At 33.0% G+C, this 19,129-nt stretch overlaps 2 protein-coding genes across 3 annotated transcripts; both read left to right on the plus strand.

Annotated features, from left to right (window-relative positions):
* Positions 1-9,138: 9,138 nt before the first annotated feature.
* Positions 9,139-10,732, plus strand: LOC124835092 (uncharacterized). Of its 2 annotated transcripts, none has more exons than XM_088116360.1 (4): positions 9,139-9,391; positions 9,721-9,849; positions 10,143-10,274; positions 10,456-10,732. In XM_088116360.1, exons 1-4 carry the CDS (start codon positions 9,314-9,316, stop codon positions 10,546-10,548), a joined length of 432 nt encoding a protein of 143 aa, XP_087972486.1. In that variant the 5' UTR covers positions 9,139-9,313; the 3' UTR covers positions 10,549-10,732. The 2 variants fall into 2 exon arrangements, with proteins under 2 accessions (XP_087972486.1, XP_047165926.1); XM_047309970.2 differs by having other exon boundaries at positions 9,161-9,391; positions 10,104-10,274.
* Positions 10,733-13,607: 2,875 nt separating this feature from the next.
* LOC124835083 (eukaryotic translation initiation factor 2 subunit alpha homolog) lies at positions 13,608-16,615 on the plus strand. The gene is made up of 7 exons (XM_047309958.2): positions 13,608-14,056; positions 14,166-14,222; positions 14,303-14,389; positions 14,479-14,625; positions 14,771-14,875; positions 15,751-15,849; positions 16,176-16,615. Exons 1-7 carry the CDS (start codon positions 13,682-13,684, stop codon positions 16,326-16,328), a joined length of 1,023 nt encoding a protein of 340 aa, XP_047165914.1. The 5' UTR covers positions 13,608-13,681; the 3' UTR covers positions 16,329-16,615.
* The last annotated feature ends 2,514 nt before the right edge of the window (positions 16,616-19,129 follow it).

Here is a 19,129-nt window from a genome sequence, read left to right on the forward strand (position 1 = left end):
CCCAACTTTCATCTTCCAGAATTACTACATCTCTGCTGATCACCATTCTGCCTTTGTTAGGATCGTAGAGCTTATATGCCCCTGTCGAATGGTATCCTACGAGAACCATCGCCTCCCCTTTATCTTCAAGCTTTGATCTCCTCTGATCTGCAATGTGGCTAAAGACCAAAGATCCAAACACTCTAAAATGACTTACACTTGGTTTCGTACCTGTCCATGCCTCGAGTGGAACTTTGTCTGTGAGTCTCTTGGTAGGACACCTGTTCAATATATGAACAGCTGTTGACACCGCTTCACCCCAGAGACTTCGTGGCAAGCACTTATCACGCAGCAAACACCTGGCCATGTTCATGATAGTTCTGTTTCTCCTTTCTACCAAACCGTTGTGCTGTGGAGTGTATGGTGCTGTTACTTCATGATTGACTCCACTGTCTTGGCAGAATTGTTCAAATGCATGAGATGTATACTCACCCCCTCCATCGGTTCTGAGTATTTTAATGGTTCTTCCACTCTCTGTTTCCACCTTAATCTTGAACCTCTTGAATATCTCAAGTGCTTCACTCTTCATCTGTATCAGAAACACCCAAACCATTCTACTAAATTCATCAACAAAAGTGATAAAATACCTGTTCCCAGCCAAGGTCGACACTTCCATAGGGCCGCATATATCTGAGTGCACCACATCAAGACATCCTTTGGATCTCATTTCCAATCTCGCTTGAAATGGTCTTCTGCTTTGTTTTCCAACAATGCAAGATTCACACACGTTTTCTGGTATGCTGGTTTCTGTCATTCCAGAAACCATACCTTTTCCACTTAGCTGCCTTAGATCTTTAAAGTTTAGATGGCCAAACCTTAAATGCCACTTCCAGGTATCATCATCCTTTACAGTTGACAAACACTGCCAGCTTCCTACTGCATCCATACACACTTGAAATGTTCGATTTTTAGAAATCTTGCTTCTCAAGATCAACACTTTATTTTTATCAAACACTTCTACCTGATCACAGCCTCCCATAACAACTGTAAATCCTTTCTCAACAAGTTGTCCCAGACTCAGAAGGTTGCATTTCATTGCTGGTACAAGTAGAACATCTTCTATGATTGCATGTGAGCCATCTTTTCTCCGTATAACCACATTTCCCATTCCTTCTACCTGGAGTGTGCTGTTATCTGCGAATCTGACCTTACTCTTCTTTGATTCATCTAATCTGATCAGCCACTCCTTGTTGCATGTCATGTGATTTGAGCATCCCGAGTCCAAATACCACGATTTTACAAATGATTGTGAATTATCAGATGTTGTTGTCACCATCAGCGTCAATGGTTCTGAGTCAGAGTCCTCTTGAGCTAGATACGCCTCCTTGTTTTGTTGTTTCTTCTTCTGCTTACCTTTATTTGAGTAACATTCGAATGCATAATGCCCCATCTTGTGACAACTAAAACATTCTACATTCCTTCTATCTTTCTTCTTTAAGTTCTTTTCAGAACCACTTTTGCCTTCTGGACATTCAACCTTTTCATCTTGCTCATTTGGATTATACTCATTCTTCCATTTTCCTTTCTCTGGTTTTCCTTTCCATTTCTTGAACTTCTTTTTCTCTTCATTTCTGACATACAACGCCTTGAGTGCTTGCTCATCATTCTTTATGGGATTTCGATCTACCAATCTCATTTCATGTGCCTCTAAGGAACTTTGCAATTCCTCAATCTTCATTTTCTCTGTATCTTTTGATTCTTCAATGGCCACAACAATGTAATCGAACCGCTGAGGTAGAGATCGCATAATCTTTTCAACTATCATGAAGTCACTAATGGACTCGCCACATCTCTTCATCTGGTTAGTAATACTCAGAATTCTTGTGAAGTAATCACTAACCTTATCACTTTCCTCCATTTGTGCCAATTCGTATTGTCTCCGCAGCGTCTGGAGTTTCACTTTTCTGATTTTCTCTCCACCAGAATGACACCGTACCAATATCTCCCATGCTTCTCTAGCCGTAGATGCATTTTGTATCTTCTCGAAATGCATATCATCCACACATTGGTGAATGATCAGCAAGGCTTTATCATCTTTCTTTCTTAGTATCTCCTTCTGATCTTCTGAACCACGGAAATCACTCATGGAATGATCTCCTTCTACCACACTGCTCACATCTTGAACACGAAACAACACGCGCATTTGCGTACTCCACCTACTCCAATTCTTGTCGGTGAGTACAGGAAGGTTTGTCGTAGAAAAATCAGCCATGGTCCACCCTTCTTCTCTGCCCAAGAACTTCTTTCTTGATCGTTCTAAACCACCCACAGTCAGCCGTACTGAACTCGGAAACGATACCCCTTAGGTCCTCTTTCAACCTGGGCTCTGGATACCACTGTTAGAGAAATGCAGAGAATGAAAACTGATAGAAGATATCAGAACAGAAAAATGAATGTGGAAATATTGAACGTGTATTATTGAACAGCAAAAGTGTAATACAGACAGTGTTTTATAGTAAACAGAATAACAGAAAAACTGTATAACAGCTTGCATTTAAAACTCCTAACAGTTATTGCTTCTTTTATGGGAAAAGGCATTCATGGCCTAACATGATTTTAATCCAAGACTACGGAAAATACTCAAGTAGCACCTATTGTTTAGGAGTTTTGGCTTCTGTTAGAGTTTCAACATGTTAACCATCCTTTTGGACTAGTTGTAAATATTATAATTTCACATAATGGGGCACCCGCATATAACTAATGAACTTTCAAAATTTAGAGTAGAGACGTTATTATTATTGGTATATAAATTTGAAAATTATATATATATATATATATATATATATATATATATATATATATAATTTTTAGTGTTATGTTAGCTTCATGATAGATTTTAAAATATTTAAATATAATTTATTATTAGAGTTGAATTAAATTACAATAGTTAACACACACTTTATTAATTATTAGAGTTGAATTAAATTACAATAGTTAACCGGCACACACCCACTCACGGAAATGTATATAAAATATTTACAACTTGTTAAAATTATAGTTGATCTACTTCATTATCATGCATTAACAAACACCTTAATTTCATATTTAAGTCAAAATTAATTCACCAGTATACTCAAATCTTATCCATAATGACTTTGAACCTAAGATAACACATCAAGTTTCAATCCTCCAATCATCAACAAGCAATTTAAATTTAAGAGTTTTAAGATTATAATGAATCATGTTTTATCCCTAGATACAACTCCATTAAGTATTCAATTCTAGTTTTAAGTTCAAGTCATATTTTCCAATACATCAAGAACCATAAATCAAGCATGGAATCAATCCACATTAAGCATTAAACATCAAAATTGAATATTAACATGAATTTGAAAAACATATATTATTAACAAAACAAAATTACGTAAGAGTTCCATATTTTACAATTAATCTCAATAAATAAGAACGATCCTTCATGGTAAAGAACTTAAGATTCTACAAATTGAAGAGATAGGGAAGAAATGAAAATCAAACAAAAGATGCAAGCTCTCTCTCAAGGTTCTTAACAGGTGCTTCATGCTCCAATTGCGCCTCCCCTTCGCATCAACACCTTCAATTCGTTGATCCTTTCCCTCATCAACTCTAAAAGAGAAGAACACCATTAATGAAGATTGAAGCCCAGAGAGAGCTTCCCAGCCCCCTAAAGGGCCTCTAACAGTCACTCTAGGTGAAGAATGAATTGTGGAAGGAAGAAAATGACCAAATCCTTGTGAGAAACATGTTTAAATAACTCATTTTGACATGTTAGCAACACCACTTCTCAACACTATATCAACACTGCTACGTCATTATTTAAAACATAAAAGGGTTTTTTTGTCAAACCACCGCTTAACGCCATTTTTCATCGCTCAACGTTATTCCTTTCGCATTAACTTGTGTTCAACGCAACTTTTCCATAACTTAGCACTATTCCTTTCACATTAATTGGCGCTCAGTGCAACTTTTCCACCGTTCAATGTTACTTTTGCAAGGGTTGGTGGTGTTCAACCTTACAATTGTGGCACTTAGTCCTAGACAGTTTGACAAGTTGATCATTTGTTCAAAACATGTTTTTTTGACTTTCAACTTGTTTCCTTCACCAGAATTACTTCCTATTAACTTAATTTACACACTCAAAATAGAGATTTACTAGTGCAAAATTGGCCTTTAACGTCACCCCGTAGACGTCAGACCACGAAATAACCAACGTAAATTATTGACCGGTGACATTTTCGTAAATAAGTTGGACACATAGACGTCTGTTAAAGGGGGCACCGACGTCTATAACATTATAGACGTCGGTGCCCCTCCTAACAGACATGTATATGTCTGACAAGTATATGTCTGGCAAGTAGATGAAAAGTTCTTTTTTTCCGCCATAGAGACGTCTGATCCTACCACCCCAACGTCTATATACGATTATAGATGTTGGTCTCCCTGTCACCGACGTCTATATGCCTGATAGGTAGGTGGAAAGTTGTTTTATCCGCCATATAGACGTCTGATCCAGCCATTCGACGTCTAAATGGCCTGACAGGGTAGGTGAAAAGTTGTTTTGGATGTCATATTAGTGAGGGCCCCGACGTCTAGGCGAGAATAGACGTCGATGCCCTCTGTGTCTGACGTCTTGGTTCCTGTTAAATCAGAAATCGAACCCGCGGTTACGTGCACTTCATCGTCTTCCTTCTCGCCTTTTCTCTTTGCGGCATTGCATTTTTAGGTGCATTTTGTCTCTTTTGAACCCTTTAAACTTACTTTTACTCTGATTAAATTAGTCTTTGATGAATTATCTTCCATTTGAACCGATTAAAATGAGTTTTCGTTGTGTTTTGATGTAGTTTTTCTCGTGTCTTTGGGTAGCGTAGTAGCACATTCTTCCTTTGCTAGTTTCCTCGTAAGGAAAGCTTGCGTCTTTTGGATGTCTTATAGCATTTCAACCCAAAACCGAACCTGGGTCCTTGCCTAGTTCTCATGTCACCGTATTCGTTTTCATTGCCGGTTGGAATGGAACTAGGAAAGGACCCAGATTCGATTCTCGATTGAAATGCCATAAGAGGTCCAAAAGACGCAACCTTTTCTTATGACAAAACTAGCAAAGGAAGAAGGTGTTACTACGCTAGCCAAAGACACGAGCTATAGTAAACGTCGATTAATGCCATGTCCGACGTCTATAGAGCCCTTAGACATCAATTAATGCCATGTTCGACGTCTATAAAGACGTTAGACCTGTAGAGTCTAACGTCCCATTAACGTCACCCATAAAGACGTCGGATTGAGATCAGACGTTAAAAGCCCAAAATAACATACGTCTAAAACCCTTTTTGCATTAGTGATTAGAGGTAAACAAACATACACTAATTGAAACACAAGAAAACATTAAAACACATTAAACTTGAAGGTAAAACAAGATAAAAACTATGAAAAAGTTAATCTATTAGCAAAAATATACACATTAAAATACGTAAAATTAATTGTTATAAGATATAATAAGTTGATATAATGTGTTTTTGAAATATATTGATTGTGAAACATTTGAGATACTCTAACCCTTTTACAAAGATTACATACATAATTTTTTCACTGCATATCCAAAAACAATCAAACAATATTATCTACCAAAATTTTGTTATTCTCCTTATAAATTTCCACAAAAAAGTCTACTCAATGTTCTATATAACTAAAAGGAATTCATGAGGTAACTTCTTCGGTCTTTGCTGTTGTATTTAACTTTCTTGCATAATATATAAACCCCACCAATCTTCGTATATTGTTCTTGCAAACTTGTAGGAATAAAATTTCCGTAAATCCCTTAGTAAAAAGTCGGTAATATGAACTTCAGGGTAAAATATATTTGCTAAGATTGTACTTACAAGCAAAAAAGAACTAGTCATTCTAAACTCCAAAGTGTAGGTTATAGATCCAAAGTCGTTCCAAAATGTTACTCTCAAGGATAAAGAAGCAAGGGACAAAGAACAAAAAGTAGGTTAATTAGGGTGGCGGTGGAGCAATGGAGAAGATGACATGGTAGAGGTTGTTGTCATCATCAATGTTGGAAAATATATGCTATTAAAGCACTTAAAAAGTCTCGGCTGGCCTAAAAAAATATGCAAAACGAAAGAAATAAAATTTGTGAAATAAGTTGAATAAAGTCATTTTTTCCCTATATCATTTGATCCACAACCTAAAGGAGCTTAGGCCGAGTTGACATGTAGATTTATATTTCAATTCATTTATAAAGTAATATTTATATTTTTAAAAATTAAAATAAAATTATTTTTTCAAGCAGGTTCCTATATTATATTTTATGTTTATTTGCATATTAAATCATTGTATATAAATGTAATTTAATTTAAAAATAGATATGTATTTTTTTATTTAAAATATATTTGATTTATATCTTCTTCAAAAAATTTAAAACTTGTCAGAAAGACTATTTATCTCAACGCAACATCAAATAAGATCTAAGTGATCCATCAGAACAACCTAAATTGAAAAGAAGAGGGAATAAATCATAATGCAAGATTGTTGTCCCCACGTAATATTTTGAATTTCACAAAATCAATTTTTGATACGAGAATTGTAATCTACATTATAATGTTTTATTCCTAGACTAGTTAATATTTCAAGATTTGATTTAATAAACTCTAATAGGAAAATCTTTTTTAAACGTATATAATTATCGTTCATAATCCATACTCTTCTTATTTCTTTACTCGACACAAAATTGTGATTGGGGTCGGTTTTGATAAAATTGCATTGGTTGTGTTGTGGTCCACTTTAATAAAAACATTATTAGAAAAAGTTAAATGGTAAGTGATTATATATACCAAAAACATGCATGGTTAATGGGTAATTTGCTTGGTAAAAGCTATTTAAGTGATGTAAAACAGGTGTTTCAATGTTAATGTATCAACCGTTTAGGTATGGGATATCCCTAATCAGGATATACCCTTTCCTTATCTATATTCCCTTTTAACTTATTTCATTTAATACTCTCCATCAAGATATCAAATCGTTCAAAAATATCTTTCTAATTAAAACAGTCATGTCTCTAGATTGACTATGGTCATGGTTATTCTTCCACAGTCATCATTGCTGTGTTTACTCTTGAACACGCCATTTCGCCCATCACCATAATTGTTTATGTCACTTGTAATGTTTATACACAAATTTTCATATATATTTTATATTATTTTCTTTTATTTTCAACTTTTCTTTTAAAAAAAACAAAAAGTATTCTTTTTATAATTATTTTATTTTATAATGTGAGTCAAATAAATATAAATATATATTACCTATTCCTCTTTCTTTAAACACCCTTTTTGGCTTTCATTCAACAATAGAAAATTGATGTGGAGTGCTCTAAGCAATGCGATCAGACTAATTAATCTGCTTGATTATATTGTCAAATTAAGTGATATTTTGAGCACATTTTTCAAAATTTTGCTGAGCATACGCAAATAAGTCGAACCAATGACAAAATTTATTGACAACAGGTAAATAAAAAGGACAGGAAGAGAAAGACAAAGGGTTTTTGCTTTTTGTTTTGGAGGAAGTGGAGAATAATGAACAAATTGCATGATTTAAATTTTGTTTTTGCAGTACTTGATAATAGAACCAAAAAGTCTTTGAAGTGTGTGGAGAGAGATAGAGAGGGAAAGAAGAGAGAGAAAGGGTTTCCCGTGAGAAAAGCTTGGAGGCATCCAAAGAAGACACCTAACGCTATAACATGTTTTTGACACTTGTTAGTAGATGCTAAGCTACTTCCTACTGCCATGCATGACCCATCAGATTCCTTTTTCCTTTGCCAGCTTCCAACATAGCCCCACTATGCTTCCTGCCATTGCACCACCACCACCACCATCACCACCACTCTTACCAGTTTTACACGTTCCCATGCAGAAGAATGTTTCGTTTCACTGTTTTCCCTTGCCCTATCTGTGACCCCACATGCTTCTTCTTTCGTGAATAATCGGTGCCTCATTTTGCACACGACAAACCTTCACCAGCTTGCACATGTTGTCCCTTTCTCTGTTATCCACTTTGACTGCTCTACAATGTGCCAAATCAAACTCCATTCTTCCTACATCATTTAACTTTTCGTCACACTACACTTTTTACTTGTATCAATTACTTACTTCATTCATGTCTTTGAAGGAGTAAATGGTAACTATGGATAATATTGTAGGAGTGAATTTAATTTCAATACGTTAACTAATTTAGGGTTTGATTAGATAGTTTTTTTACCAAAATAAAAAAATAAAATAAATTTACAAATATTTCTCAATTAATTTCTCCAAATGTTTTTTTAACTTATTTTTATGGAAACTTTCATTTATTTATTTTTCTTATTTTTTTATAATTGCTATTACAAAATTTATCCAAAAAAAAGTCCTAATGCAATTAGTAAATAGATGTTTATGTTAATCAGTTAAGAGATATTCATACGGTATACAAAGAACACTAGCAGGTACATGATTAGTAAATAATCTTTGTTAGTTATTTTTTTTATCAAAAGGAAAGGAATTAATTATGTTTTTGTCCTAAACTATAATATAATTTTGGTTTTCGTTCTTTTCTTAAACTTTTGATCCTTATACTTAATAAACGTATTGATACAATTATTTTTGCTCAACAATGTTAACTGTTTGGTTTTTCTTTTGTCAAAGTTGTAATTTGATACTTGTCACACTAAAAAAAGTTAACACTGAATGTGCATTTTTTAAGTATGAAAATATAACTTGATCAAAATTTAAGATGAGACGAAAACCAAAACTGTGTTATATACGTATTATAGTTTAGAGACTAAAATAATAATAATAATACACAAGCTACAAGGTCTAGTGATTTTTTTTCCTGCTTGTAAAGTTAGCATTCAATTAATGAATGAGTGTAATAGTTGAAGGCGTGGTGAAAGATAGTTGGACTAATGACAAAATATCTTTTGGTTTGTATATGATGAATTATTTATTCAATGAGCTTTTTTTTTCATTTTTATATTAAGAAAATCCCAATAATTTATTATTTGTACTTTCCCCGTAAAACATACCGTGTCACACTAGGTCTTTGGTAGCTTGAGAACAAAATTGGATCAGGGACAATGAATATCTCAGGAGGAAAAAAACAAGACCCTTGATCGAAGTTAAACATTTCATGCATTTTGTAATTCCAAAACTGCATCACATGTGATCAACAAGATTCTGTATCATCATTCTCTTTATAAACCATCAAATAATGCTTAGATTTCTTTGCTTATAGTTCTCTTGTGAGAGAGAGAGAGTCTGATAAAGAGAGAATGGTTTCAAGGATTCACAAGAGAACAGCCATGTACAGGAACCTACAGCTGCTTCGTTCAATCAGATACTCTCACTCGGTCATTACTCTGCAATATCTCTTTCTTTCTTCTTTGCATGCCATATTTTCCCATCATTGACAAACCTTTTCATGCATAATCCACTTTAAAAGGGAGCAATACCCCACTTCATTTTTCCATCACTTTCATTCTCTTTCTCTCATCAAATTCATATATTTCATATCTCATTCATCAAAACTTTCTAGGGACTCTTCGCACTCAATATTTCTAACATTCATGTACTCCCACTCTCATCTTTTTTTTTTCTTGTGTGTATATTCAGTAGCAGTCACAAATCTACTCTCTCATCATCTCTTTCGGATTGACCGAACGTTTTCGTGTTTATGCAGCCACCTAAAGCTTCAGTGTTACTGGATGTGTCAAATTGCATACAAGGTTTAAAGCAAAAGCTGCAAGAATTGAACGAATTAACAGTTGCAACGGCACGACAAATCGCTGAATATGATCCAATGCCTAAGGTACGAGAATCTCATCATCTAAAAAGAAGGGGAAACCAACTTCATTAGAGATGGTTAAATCATTAAGAATGTTAAAGTTCTTCTCCAGAAACAGTTTCATGTTTAAGGTTGGAAGCATTCATATTGAAAATATTAAGATTTATGTATAACGCCCCATTGTTAATCCCAGGAAAAATTGTAGTGCAATATTACCCCTATCTGCAGATATTGTGATATAATTGATTAATCTGTGCTTGCTGTTAATGATTTTATAGCTTGAAGTTGAAATTCAAGAAGAGGGTTTTGTGATTAAGGTGCTCAGTCAAAGGAGTTGCCAGGGGTTGCTGGTGTTTATATTGGAAGCCTTTGAAGAGTTGGGTCTTGATGTGCTCCAGGCTAGGGTTTCTTGTGCAGACAGCTTCAGTTTAGAAGCTTTAGGAAACAAAGTAAGTATGTGATTTATATAGGTACAATCAATCAAAAAACTTACGATGAAATTAAAGCATTTTCTGTACAAATTTCACTTTAAACTGTATGTTTAGATATCTATCTTGTGATTTTGATTGTTATATTTACCATTTTAATTTTGTTGATTGAATCCATTATTTGTTATGGATGTTTCTGCAGAACAATGAAGATAGTCGTGCTTTGGATGCACAACTAGTTGAAGAAGTAGTGTCTAGAGCTATTCAAAACTGGAGAGAAGTTGCACAGATATAATGATCCAGCTCTTATATGTATTTTCATCATGATCAGAAAAACTATGCTTACTTGAATTTCCTTCTTGTAATAGTGTCTATTAGGTTCAGAAATTGGCCTTTCTGATGAATATTTTTAATGTTATTAGATAATAATGCTTAACTTTCTCCAGATAAATAGAACCTTGATCCTCTTTTTGGCGTTCTTTGAATGCGTTTACTAATACAAAAATTTCATAAGAGAATAAATATTAGTTTTTCTATATGTTAACATTTTAATTTATTAATAAATTTATTATAATATTTTTTTCTGAAATTTATATTTTTTTAACTTAGAATAAATTAATTTTTTACTTCTAAGAAGCACTCATTAATTAAAGTCCTAATAATGGTAAAAAATTAGACTAGGTATTATATTAATATTGTTTGCACTTATCATGTGGGTTCCATTCAATATTCAAATTATAGTGTAGGATGAGTGCACAACACTTTTCCTTATAAGTTAAAACACAATATTAGGAGTGTTTGGAAATTGGAATGCTACTTTATTAGTTTTGCACAATCTATCTATATTTTAACTAATAATCTCATTTGATTGTTGTCAAATATAATTTGATCTCTTCTGAATTTTTTTAATTTCATTAGAATTAACAGCTAGCACAGACTAATATATGACAATATGTTTTAACCAAAAGTTTAAAATAGAATTCGTATTTTAAAAGATAAAAGAATGTATTATTAAGAATACTACGAACTAACAATCATAAATAACCAGCTCTAGAAAACAGCAAGATATATCACAAAACACTGGCTCAAAAATAAATAATAAAGATATTGCCTAAATAGTTGATCATTACATGCTTTTATTTTTCTGTTGTAAAATTATTTCCTTCTTATAAAGATTATATTTGTTTAGCAGATATAAACGAAAATAACATGTACTTATAGATATTGAATTAGTCGAATATATACTAATATTCTCAATTAATCATTCATATTTTTAAATACTTATAGATAGATATATATGTACTAACATACATTATTAGAAGTTAATGAAACAATTGGATAAAAATGAGTATATAATAACATAAGAAATAACTTAAAGTTAACATCAACTCAGAGCACATTATTACGTGTGTATATATAGATAGATGAATATAATTATAGAATGCTGATTTACCCAACTAATTATTTGAAATATTTTAGTTTTACATGTATATTGGTTTTTTTAATATATAATTAAAAAAAAAATAAAAGTTAAAAAAAAGTTAACGACCAATCCATCAGCTTGGTCTTTAGCATGATGAATTATAAATTCTGATCCATTTCATTATATATGATGAGTCACTCTGATCTAACCTGGTAGATCAATAACAAATCAAATCAAAACAAGTTAGACTAGTGCGTTTTTAAAACTTACTTTTTATAAACATTTTTAGTATAAATAATTCATAAAATTATATTAGAAAAAAATATTACAGGGATCACGTGTGTCACTGTAGTTTTACCAATTAATTTTGGTGTACTTTTTTCATCCTTATAATAACATGTTTTCATTAGTTGGTCATTTTTATGTCCATGCCAAAAACAGCTAAATACATTAAGCAATTCATTCTGCACTTTATCTGATTAGCAGAGGGAAAACAAAAATGGAGAAAGAACATTTATAGTAACATTTTGTAATGAATCAAAGGAATAGAAATTTGGCTTACTAAGTGGTGAAAACAGACACATTACAATGTACGTGCATGTTCCCTTATCTTGTTTCTTTCCTCTGGTCCTTCAGTAGGAACAACCACTGTCATCATGCTCCATGCATAATATAACTCATGCAATCTAACATCTTTTTTCTTCATATTCTCTCCTTTACATCATTAACTACATTCTCTCTCTCTGTTTTCGACAAAGACAATCATCCATCGTCCACATTCAACCAATTTATAATTATTAACGTCATTCTTCTTCACATTATTGCTTTTTTTTATATATCTTCAGACACATATGTACCAAACTTTCACCAATCTTGTTTTGCTTGGTGCTTTTATTGTTACAGTGTTGTTGTGGACCATACAAGGAAAAATCCTTAGAGATTTTTCTTGTTAAATTTACTACTAAGGGATGAGATATAAAAAAAAATTACTTTTCACATGATATAGTTCCTTCGTACCAGACACTCTTCTTAATGATTATTTCAATAAACACAAAAAAAAAATCTTCTTTTCGTTCCATTTTGCATTACAATCATTATTGCTGTCAAAATAAATTGTAACTCATGAGTTAATCCTGCCTACCACGGATTTGAACCGGGTTGGATTTGAAAAAAATGTAATTTTTTTATCTAGGTTAGTTTTCAATCCGGTTTACTTAAAATCAGACTCATCCGGATTGAACCCGTGGTGAGCCACTGGCTCACCAATCCATCTAATTTAATATAATTATTTATTATTTTGTGTTTCAATATTATTAGTTAGCATTTTTTATTATATTATAGATGGGGATAAAAAAAATGTTTCAAGAGAGAAAAATATTATAGACTTATCTATTGAAGACTCTAATATTATAAATGTACAAGTGATACAAAAGTTATCAACATTAAAAACTTATTTGTTTACCTTTTGTGTTTGTTTGTGAACTACGCTTTAATTGTATGATATTTTTTTAATTGTCTTTATAGTTTAACATCATTTTAAAATGTAATTTATTTAGATTTGAATTAAAAAAATTTATATATTTTTTTTTATTTTGAAATTTATAATTAGGTGAGCTATTGAGTGAATCTGTTTAACCCACCAATCCATGGTGGGTTGAACCGAGTTTGAATTTTTTCAACTTGCTAATAAGTGAGCTGAGTTGAATTGACTCACAAAATGACCAATCCGTCGTGAGTCAAACTGAGTCGAGTTGGGTTACCCGTTTTAAGAGCTCTAAGCAAGGGTTCTAATATGCAAATATTTGTTTTTTTTAAGTTAAAGTGTGTTTAGTAAACGGGGGAGTGTATATAGTGTAAGCAACTGTTTTGGGCCCAGATTGATCCCAATGAAAGCCCAAGAACGTGGAAGATAGGATTCTCAGGTAGTCGCCTTTCTTCCAATTTCAATTTCCCCCAGAACTAAACGAAAACCCTGAGTCGGCGCTGAGAGAGAGATTATCGAAGGATGGGTCCGAACCTAGAATGTCGTATGTACGAGGCGAGGTACCCGGAGGTGGACATGGCGGTGATGATACAGGTGAAGAACATCGCGGACATGGGTGCCTACGTGTCACTTCTGGAGTACAACAACATCGAGGGTATGATCTTGTTCTCGGAGCTCTCCCGCCGTCGGATTCGGAGCGTCAGCAGCCTCATCAAGGTGGGGCGCATCGAGCCCGTCATGGTCCTCCGTGTCGACAAGGAAAAGGGTTACATCGATCTCAGCAAGCGTAGGGTCTCCGAAGAGGACATTCAGGCCTGCGAGGAGAGGTACAACAAGAGCAAGCTTGTCCACTCCATCATGCGCCACGTTGCTGAAACCCTCAACATCGATTTGGAGGTACTGACCAAAACCCCATTTTTTTCCCATTGCTCATCACTTCCTATATACCATTGCGCAGTTTCTCTTCTGCTTATTTAACTAAATTTAAATGGCGTTTGTTGTGTAGGAGCTCTATGTTCATATTGGATGGCCTTTATATCGCAAATATGGTCATGCTTTTGAGGTGGGCAATTTTTCTTTTTTAATTGTTTGATGCTTTTCTGACTCTTGTAATCGTTACTGAATAAGCTTCACCCTGCCCAGGCTTTCAAAATAATTGTCACCGATCCTGATTCTGTTTTGAATACGCTCACTCGTGAGATCAAGGAAGTTGGCCCAGATGGGCAAGAGGTAAAGCTTTTTACAGAGTAAAATTTACCACCTTTTTTGAGTCTTTTGTCATGACTGAATGTTTTTTTTTTTTTTGGTTTTTCCCGTAGGTGACTAAGGTAGTCCCAGCTGTGTCTGAAGAAGTGAAGGACTCTCTTGTGAAAAATATTAGAAGACGGATGACCCCCCAGCCCTTGAAAATTAGGGCTGATATTGAAATGAAATGTTTCCAATTTGATGGTGTTCTTCACATTAAGGTCTTAATTGTTTCTGTTTCACCTGTCTATTTTGGATAAAAAGTTTCATCTTTTCTTTCCGGTGTGTGATTTGTTATACGATGCGGTACTGCTTATAGCTTACCTTCCACAGTATTCTCAGTTTTTTAATCATTTGATTATACAGGAGGCAATGCGTAGAGCTGAAGCTGCTGGAAACGATGACTGCCCTGTCAAAATTAAACTGGTTGCTCCCCCACTTTATGTTCTTACTACTCAGACACTTGACAAGGTTAGTTTAATCTTCAAACGATTTTTTATATGTTGATTTGTTCTTTTAACTAAATTGAGTAAGCCTTTGAAGACCTGGCTCCTGTGTATATAATTATTGGATATTTGAGATATGACTTTGACGCTATTGTTGTATTATAGATCATGCTCTAGGGCATTTAGGTTGTAGAACTAGGTTGGCAACTGTTTAACTTTACTATGATTGCCATGTAAGCCATGCATTTTGCAACAGCCAAATAGGATTCATCCCTGAGGGCCTGACCATTCTCTCATAACTCTTTATTATATCGAAGTCAGCGTGGTGTGGTAAAACTAGATTTCTCCGTTGTGGCTGGTTTCTAAAAGGATGTCTACGTAAAAGAAAATAAAAACTTAGTGGAGTACTTGATTGTTTCAATCATATTCTTAAGAATATGCATCAGAATCTGCATGAAACAGAAGCTGCTAGAAAGTTTCTGCCTTTTGTACCAAATTTGCCCATAGTTCTCATAATCTCTTGCAGCTACTGAATATGATATCTAGTGTTTGGGCTCGGTGTATTCTGGTACCTAATGAGAATCAAATTCTGTTACCTAGAAGTTGTGATTTCTCTAGAAACTGTAACTTTTGCTGTTTTGAGCAAATTGTACTTCAGTCATGGCTTATATATGGGTGCTGTATTGTTACTTTGTAGAGATTTTCTATTCTAATTGTCATAGAACAGCATTGGGAGAGTTCAGGAAACTGGGTTTATTAAGATCACAACTGTTAGAGACTATAACATGCATGGTATTCAATATCCACCCTACATGAGGAAGTTCTAGATTTGTCTCATTAACTTCAATTGATAACCTTGCTATTGAAAGTAATTTGTGTATTTTGTTATGGTCTGAACAGGAGCAAGGAATATTGGTTCTCAACAATGCCATTACTTCTTGCACTGAAGCAATAGAACAACACAAGGGTAAACTTGTGGTTAAGGAGGCACCTAGAGCAGTGAGTGTCACTTTATTTTTTTATGGTGATGATTGGTTGACACCCATCAATTTTTACGTCCACTTGACAATTGGTTTTATTATTATTTTGTTGAATATTATAATTAGATATCCTGTTTTAACAATTTAATTATTAAAAGTATTAGTCATGTGGGTGTATTTTTAAATGAGGGTGTCAAAATAGTTTTTTTTTCCTTTTTTAATTATATATATTCTATTGATTTACAAAATTTTGTCCATCTGCTTTTGGGTCTCGTTCTCTATTTTTTGTAAAAGAGTTGTAGTACTTTCTTACTCTGGGAGGTTTAACGCTGAATTTTGTTTCAGGTGAGTGAACGTGATGATAAATTGCTTGCTGAGCACATGGCTAAGCTGCGCCAAGATAATGAGGAGGTCAGTGGAGATGAAGACAGTGAGGAGGAAGAAGATACAGGAATGGGCGAGGTTGATGTGGATAATGGTTCTGCGATAACAGAGTGAAAAATAACTTGTGGGTATAGTAAGGCATAGATAGCATAGTACGGCTTTACTAATTTTATGTTTTTCATTATTCTTTAGAAACTGTTTTTATGTGCGATTGTATAATACAAATTTGAATTACTGTTTTTTGAGTCATGTAACTTTCAAAGCGATTTTGTAGTTTCTTGATGAGGGTGTTCAACCCAAACTGAGGAGTTTACCAAAAATAGCTGTTTTAGTCTGAGAAACAAGATATTTTAATCTAGGCCACAACTATATTTGAACAAATTTATTCATCTTTTCCCTAACTATTGATAGAGCTTTGGGCTAAGAACTGGCCGATTTAAGACCGGAACTATTGAAAACGATTGAAGTTGTTCTCCTTTGTTTTTATGAATTCGTTCAAGTATTTTTCACCCTGTTTATTCATAGCTTAAATAGTATCTTTCTCATGTTCCGCTGCTGGATGTTGGTATCTCTGTAATTATCTCTTTATTTTGTTGATGACCCTTGTTTTTGTGCTCTGTTATTTATGGGTACGTGTGCCAATAGGGTGAAAAGAGAGTCACAAATAAAGAGGTTGTTAAGTCCATTAAGCCACTGTGGAAGGGTCCCCTTACCTAGCTATTTGAAGTTCATTTTGACTGTTATTTGTATAAAAATCCAAATACAAGTTATTAATTGTTCACTAGTCTGTCTAAAGGAAAAACCTTACAATGTTTTCCTTAAACTGGTTTGTCATTATTGGTTCATTTAGATGGAGATTTGTCAAAGTGTTCCCGGTTTGTTGCAATCATTAACTGAGGAGTCAAGTTACAAAACAACCCCCAAGATTCCAAAATTGTCAATGTTTTGAACTACAAGCACGGAAAATTGTGGAATTGGTAGATGATTATACTTAAAAATGAATTTATGCTAGTCAGTGGTAGTTGCAGTATGTAATGGACCTGTTTTGTCAACCATAAGAATTTTTTGGATCCTGCTCCTCCCAGATTATTCATCGCTCCCAGTTTAAACTCAAATGCTTCTTTCCATTCACATGTATATAGTCCTATCCCTCGTGCCATGGATCCCAAGAAGGATGTGCAAAGATCTTGAGATTATCATTAATTGAGTTTAGGATTATGTCATGCATATTAACTTATGAGTTATAATTTTTTACATAATGATGGTCATATATATAAACTTAACAAATGTGAAAAAAGAATTACATTCATAGTTTGGTTCATATTTAATTCTTCAACCTATTGTTTATGTGTGTATCATGTTTACGTAGACTAAGTTGGTTAAAAAAAATTGCACATTTAAAAACTTTAGGGCTAATTTTCTTTTTCTTTTCTTTCTTTCGCTACCTAATACAGCTAATTATAGGGAAGAATTATTTAATTGAACTAGTTTTGAATACTCCGAAGGGGGAAATAACTGTGTTCCTCATTTAACACGATCAAATAAAAAATTTAAGATGTAGTTTAATAGGATCTAACTTTAATAAATTAACCAAATTCTAGATATTTGATTTTTAAGTTTATGATTAAATTTTGATGAATTTGAACTATATTAAAAGTGCAATCGTGTTATTATTCACTATTATATATGAATTTTATGGTGTTCTCATTTTCTGAAAATTTTCTTATTTCTAGTTTATGTAAGTTAATTGTAAATATGTTGCTTCTACTTTTTAATGAAAATTATGTTTAAATTTTAGATAAAATAGTGTATTTTTTATTTTACTTCACAAAATAGAATTTAGTACGCTTTAACATAATAGGATATTCAAATAATTTAAACCTGATTCAAATTAATTCAAATTTTATCTTTGGATTGTGAGAAAAAAAAAGTTTCAAATTAATTTATATCAATAAAAATTGATTAATTCAAATTTTATTTCATCTTAAATTTTACAAACTTTGACATTGCACATTTTAATAAAAAATATTACAAGAATAATGATTATTCAATTTATAATAATAATAAGTAATATAATGTAATATATAGACAAACGGAAAAAGAAGTGTGTAAAACAAAGATATTATTTTAAATATTCTGGTAACGGAAAAAGAAAAAGTGTCAACCATGATGAGTTTAGTGGCGGGGGTGTTGTGTACCTAAGTATTCGTTGCTCCATATTTTCCATTTTGGCTGCCACCACCTTCCAAATTCCTATGAAAAACAATAAAGTAATGATCTGATGAGATACTTTCATTTTTATTTCAGACATGTTATAAGAGTAAAATAATCATAAAATAAATTTTTATATTTTAAAAAAATAAAGTTAAAAGTAAAAAAAAAATAATGAATATAAAAAATTGATGTATATTAAAGTATCATTTCTCATACCAATATTTTATATATAATAATATAAGTATTCGATCCGCATGGTGATCTCAGAAAGCATCTTTAAATATGAACCTTTTGGACTCTTTTCTGTATTCAATGTTTAGTTTTGTTCTAATTAATATATATTAATATAATGAGACATGTGGAATGTTCTGAAGTTTGGCAGATTGGCAGAACTTGGTTTCCAAGCTCAGGATTTGACTACCTTGATTCCTTCAATTGCATGTTCACATTCTTAATTCCTTCAATTGCTCTAATAATTTCTTTCGTATTAGCGTTTAATAATTTTATACTACCACACTGCTCTATATACAAGTTGATAGCTACCTTTTGTGACTATTTTCTGCAGGATTAGGTATCTTCTAATCGAGCTCAACAAAATTAACTTTTGGACTTTGCCATTCTATATAATCGACACATGTCAAAGCATTACAGAAAATAAATCTGTTTTTCCCCCTTACTTTTAACGCATTACCTTTAATTTA

This window comes from Vigna umbellata, chromosome 5 (assembly GCF_029865625.1).
Source record: "Vigna umbellata cultivar VRB3 chromosome 5, Vumbellata_1.0, whole genome shotgun sequence".
Classification (NCBI taxonomy): Eukaryota; Viridiplantae; Streptophyta; class Magnoliopsida; order Fabales; family Fabaceae; genus Vigna; species Vigna umbellata.

Coding starts and splice junctions, on each gene's coding strand:
- LOC124835092 (XM_047309970.2), top strand. CDS start 9,314: ATGGTTTCAAGGATTCACAAGAGAACAGCCATGTACAGGAACCTACAG. Junction 9,392..9,720: donor CAATCAGATACTCTCACTCG/GTCATTACTCTG, acceptor GTGTTTATGCAG/CCACCTAAAGCTTCAGTGTT. Junction 10,275..10,455: donor TAGAAGCTTTAGGAAACAAA/GTAAGTATGTGA, acceptor ATGTTTCTGCAG/AACAATGAAGATAGTCGTGC.
- LOC124835083 (XM_047309958.2), top strand. CDS start 13,682: ATGGGTCCGAACCTAGAATGTCGTATGTACGAGGCGAGGTACCCGGAG. Junction 14,057..14,165: donor CCCTCAACATCGATTTGGAG/GTACTGACCAAA, acceptor TTTGTTGTGTAG/GAGCTCTATGTTCATATTGG. Junction 14,626..14,770: donor ATGGTGTTCTTCACATTAAG/GTCTTAATTGTT, acceptor TTGATTATACAG/GAGGCAATGCGTAGAGCTGA.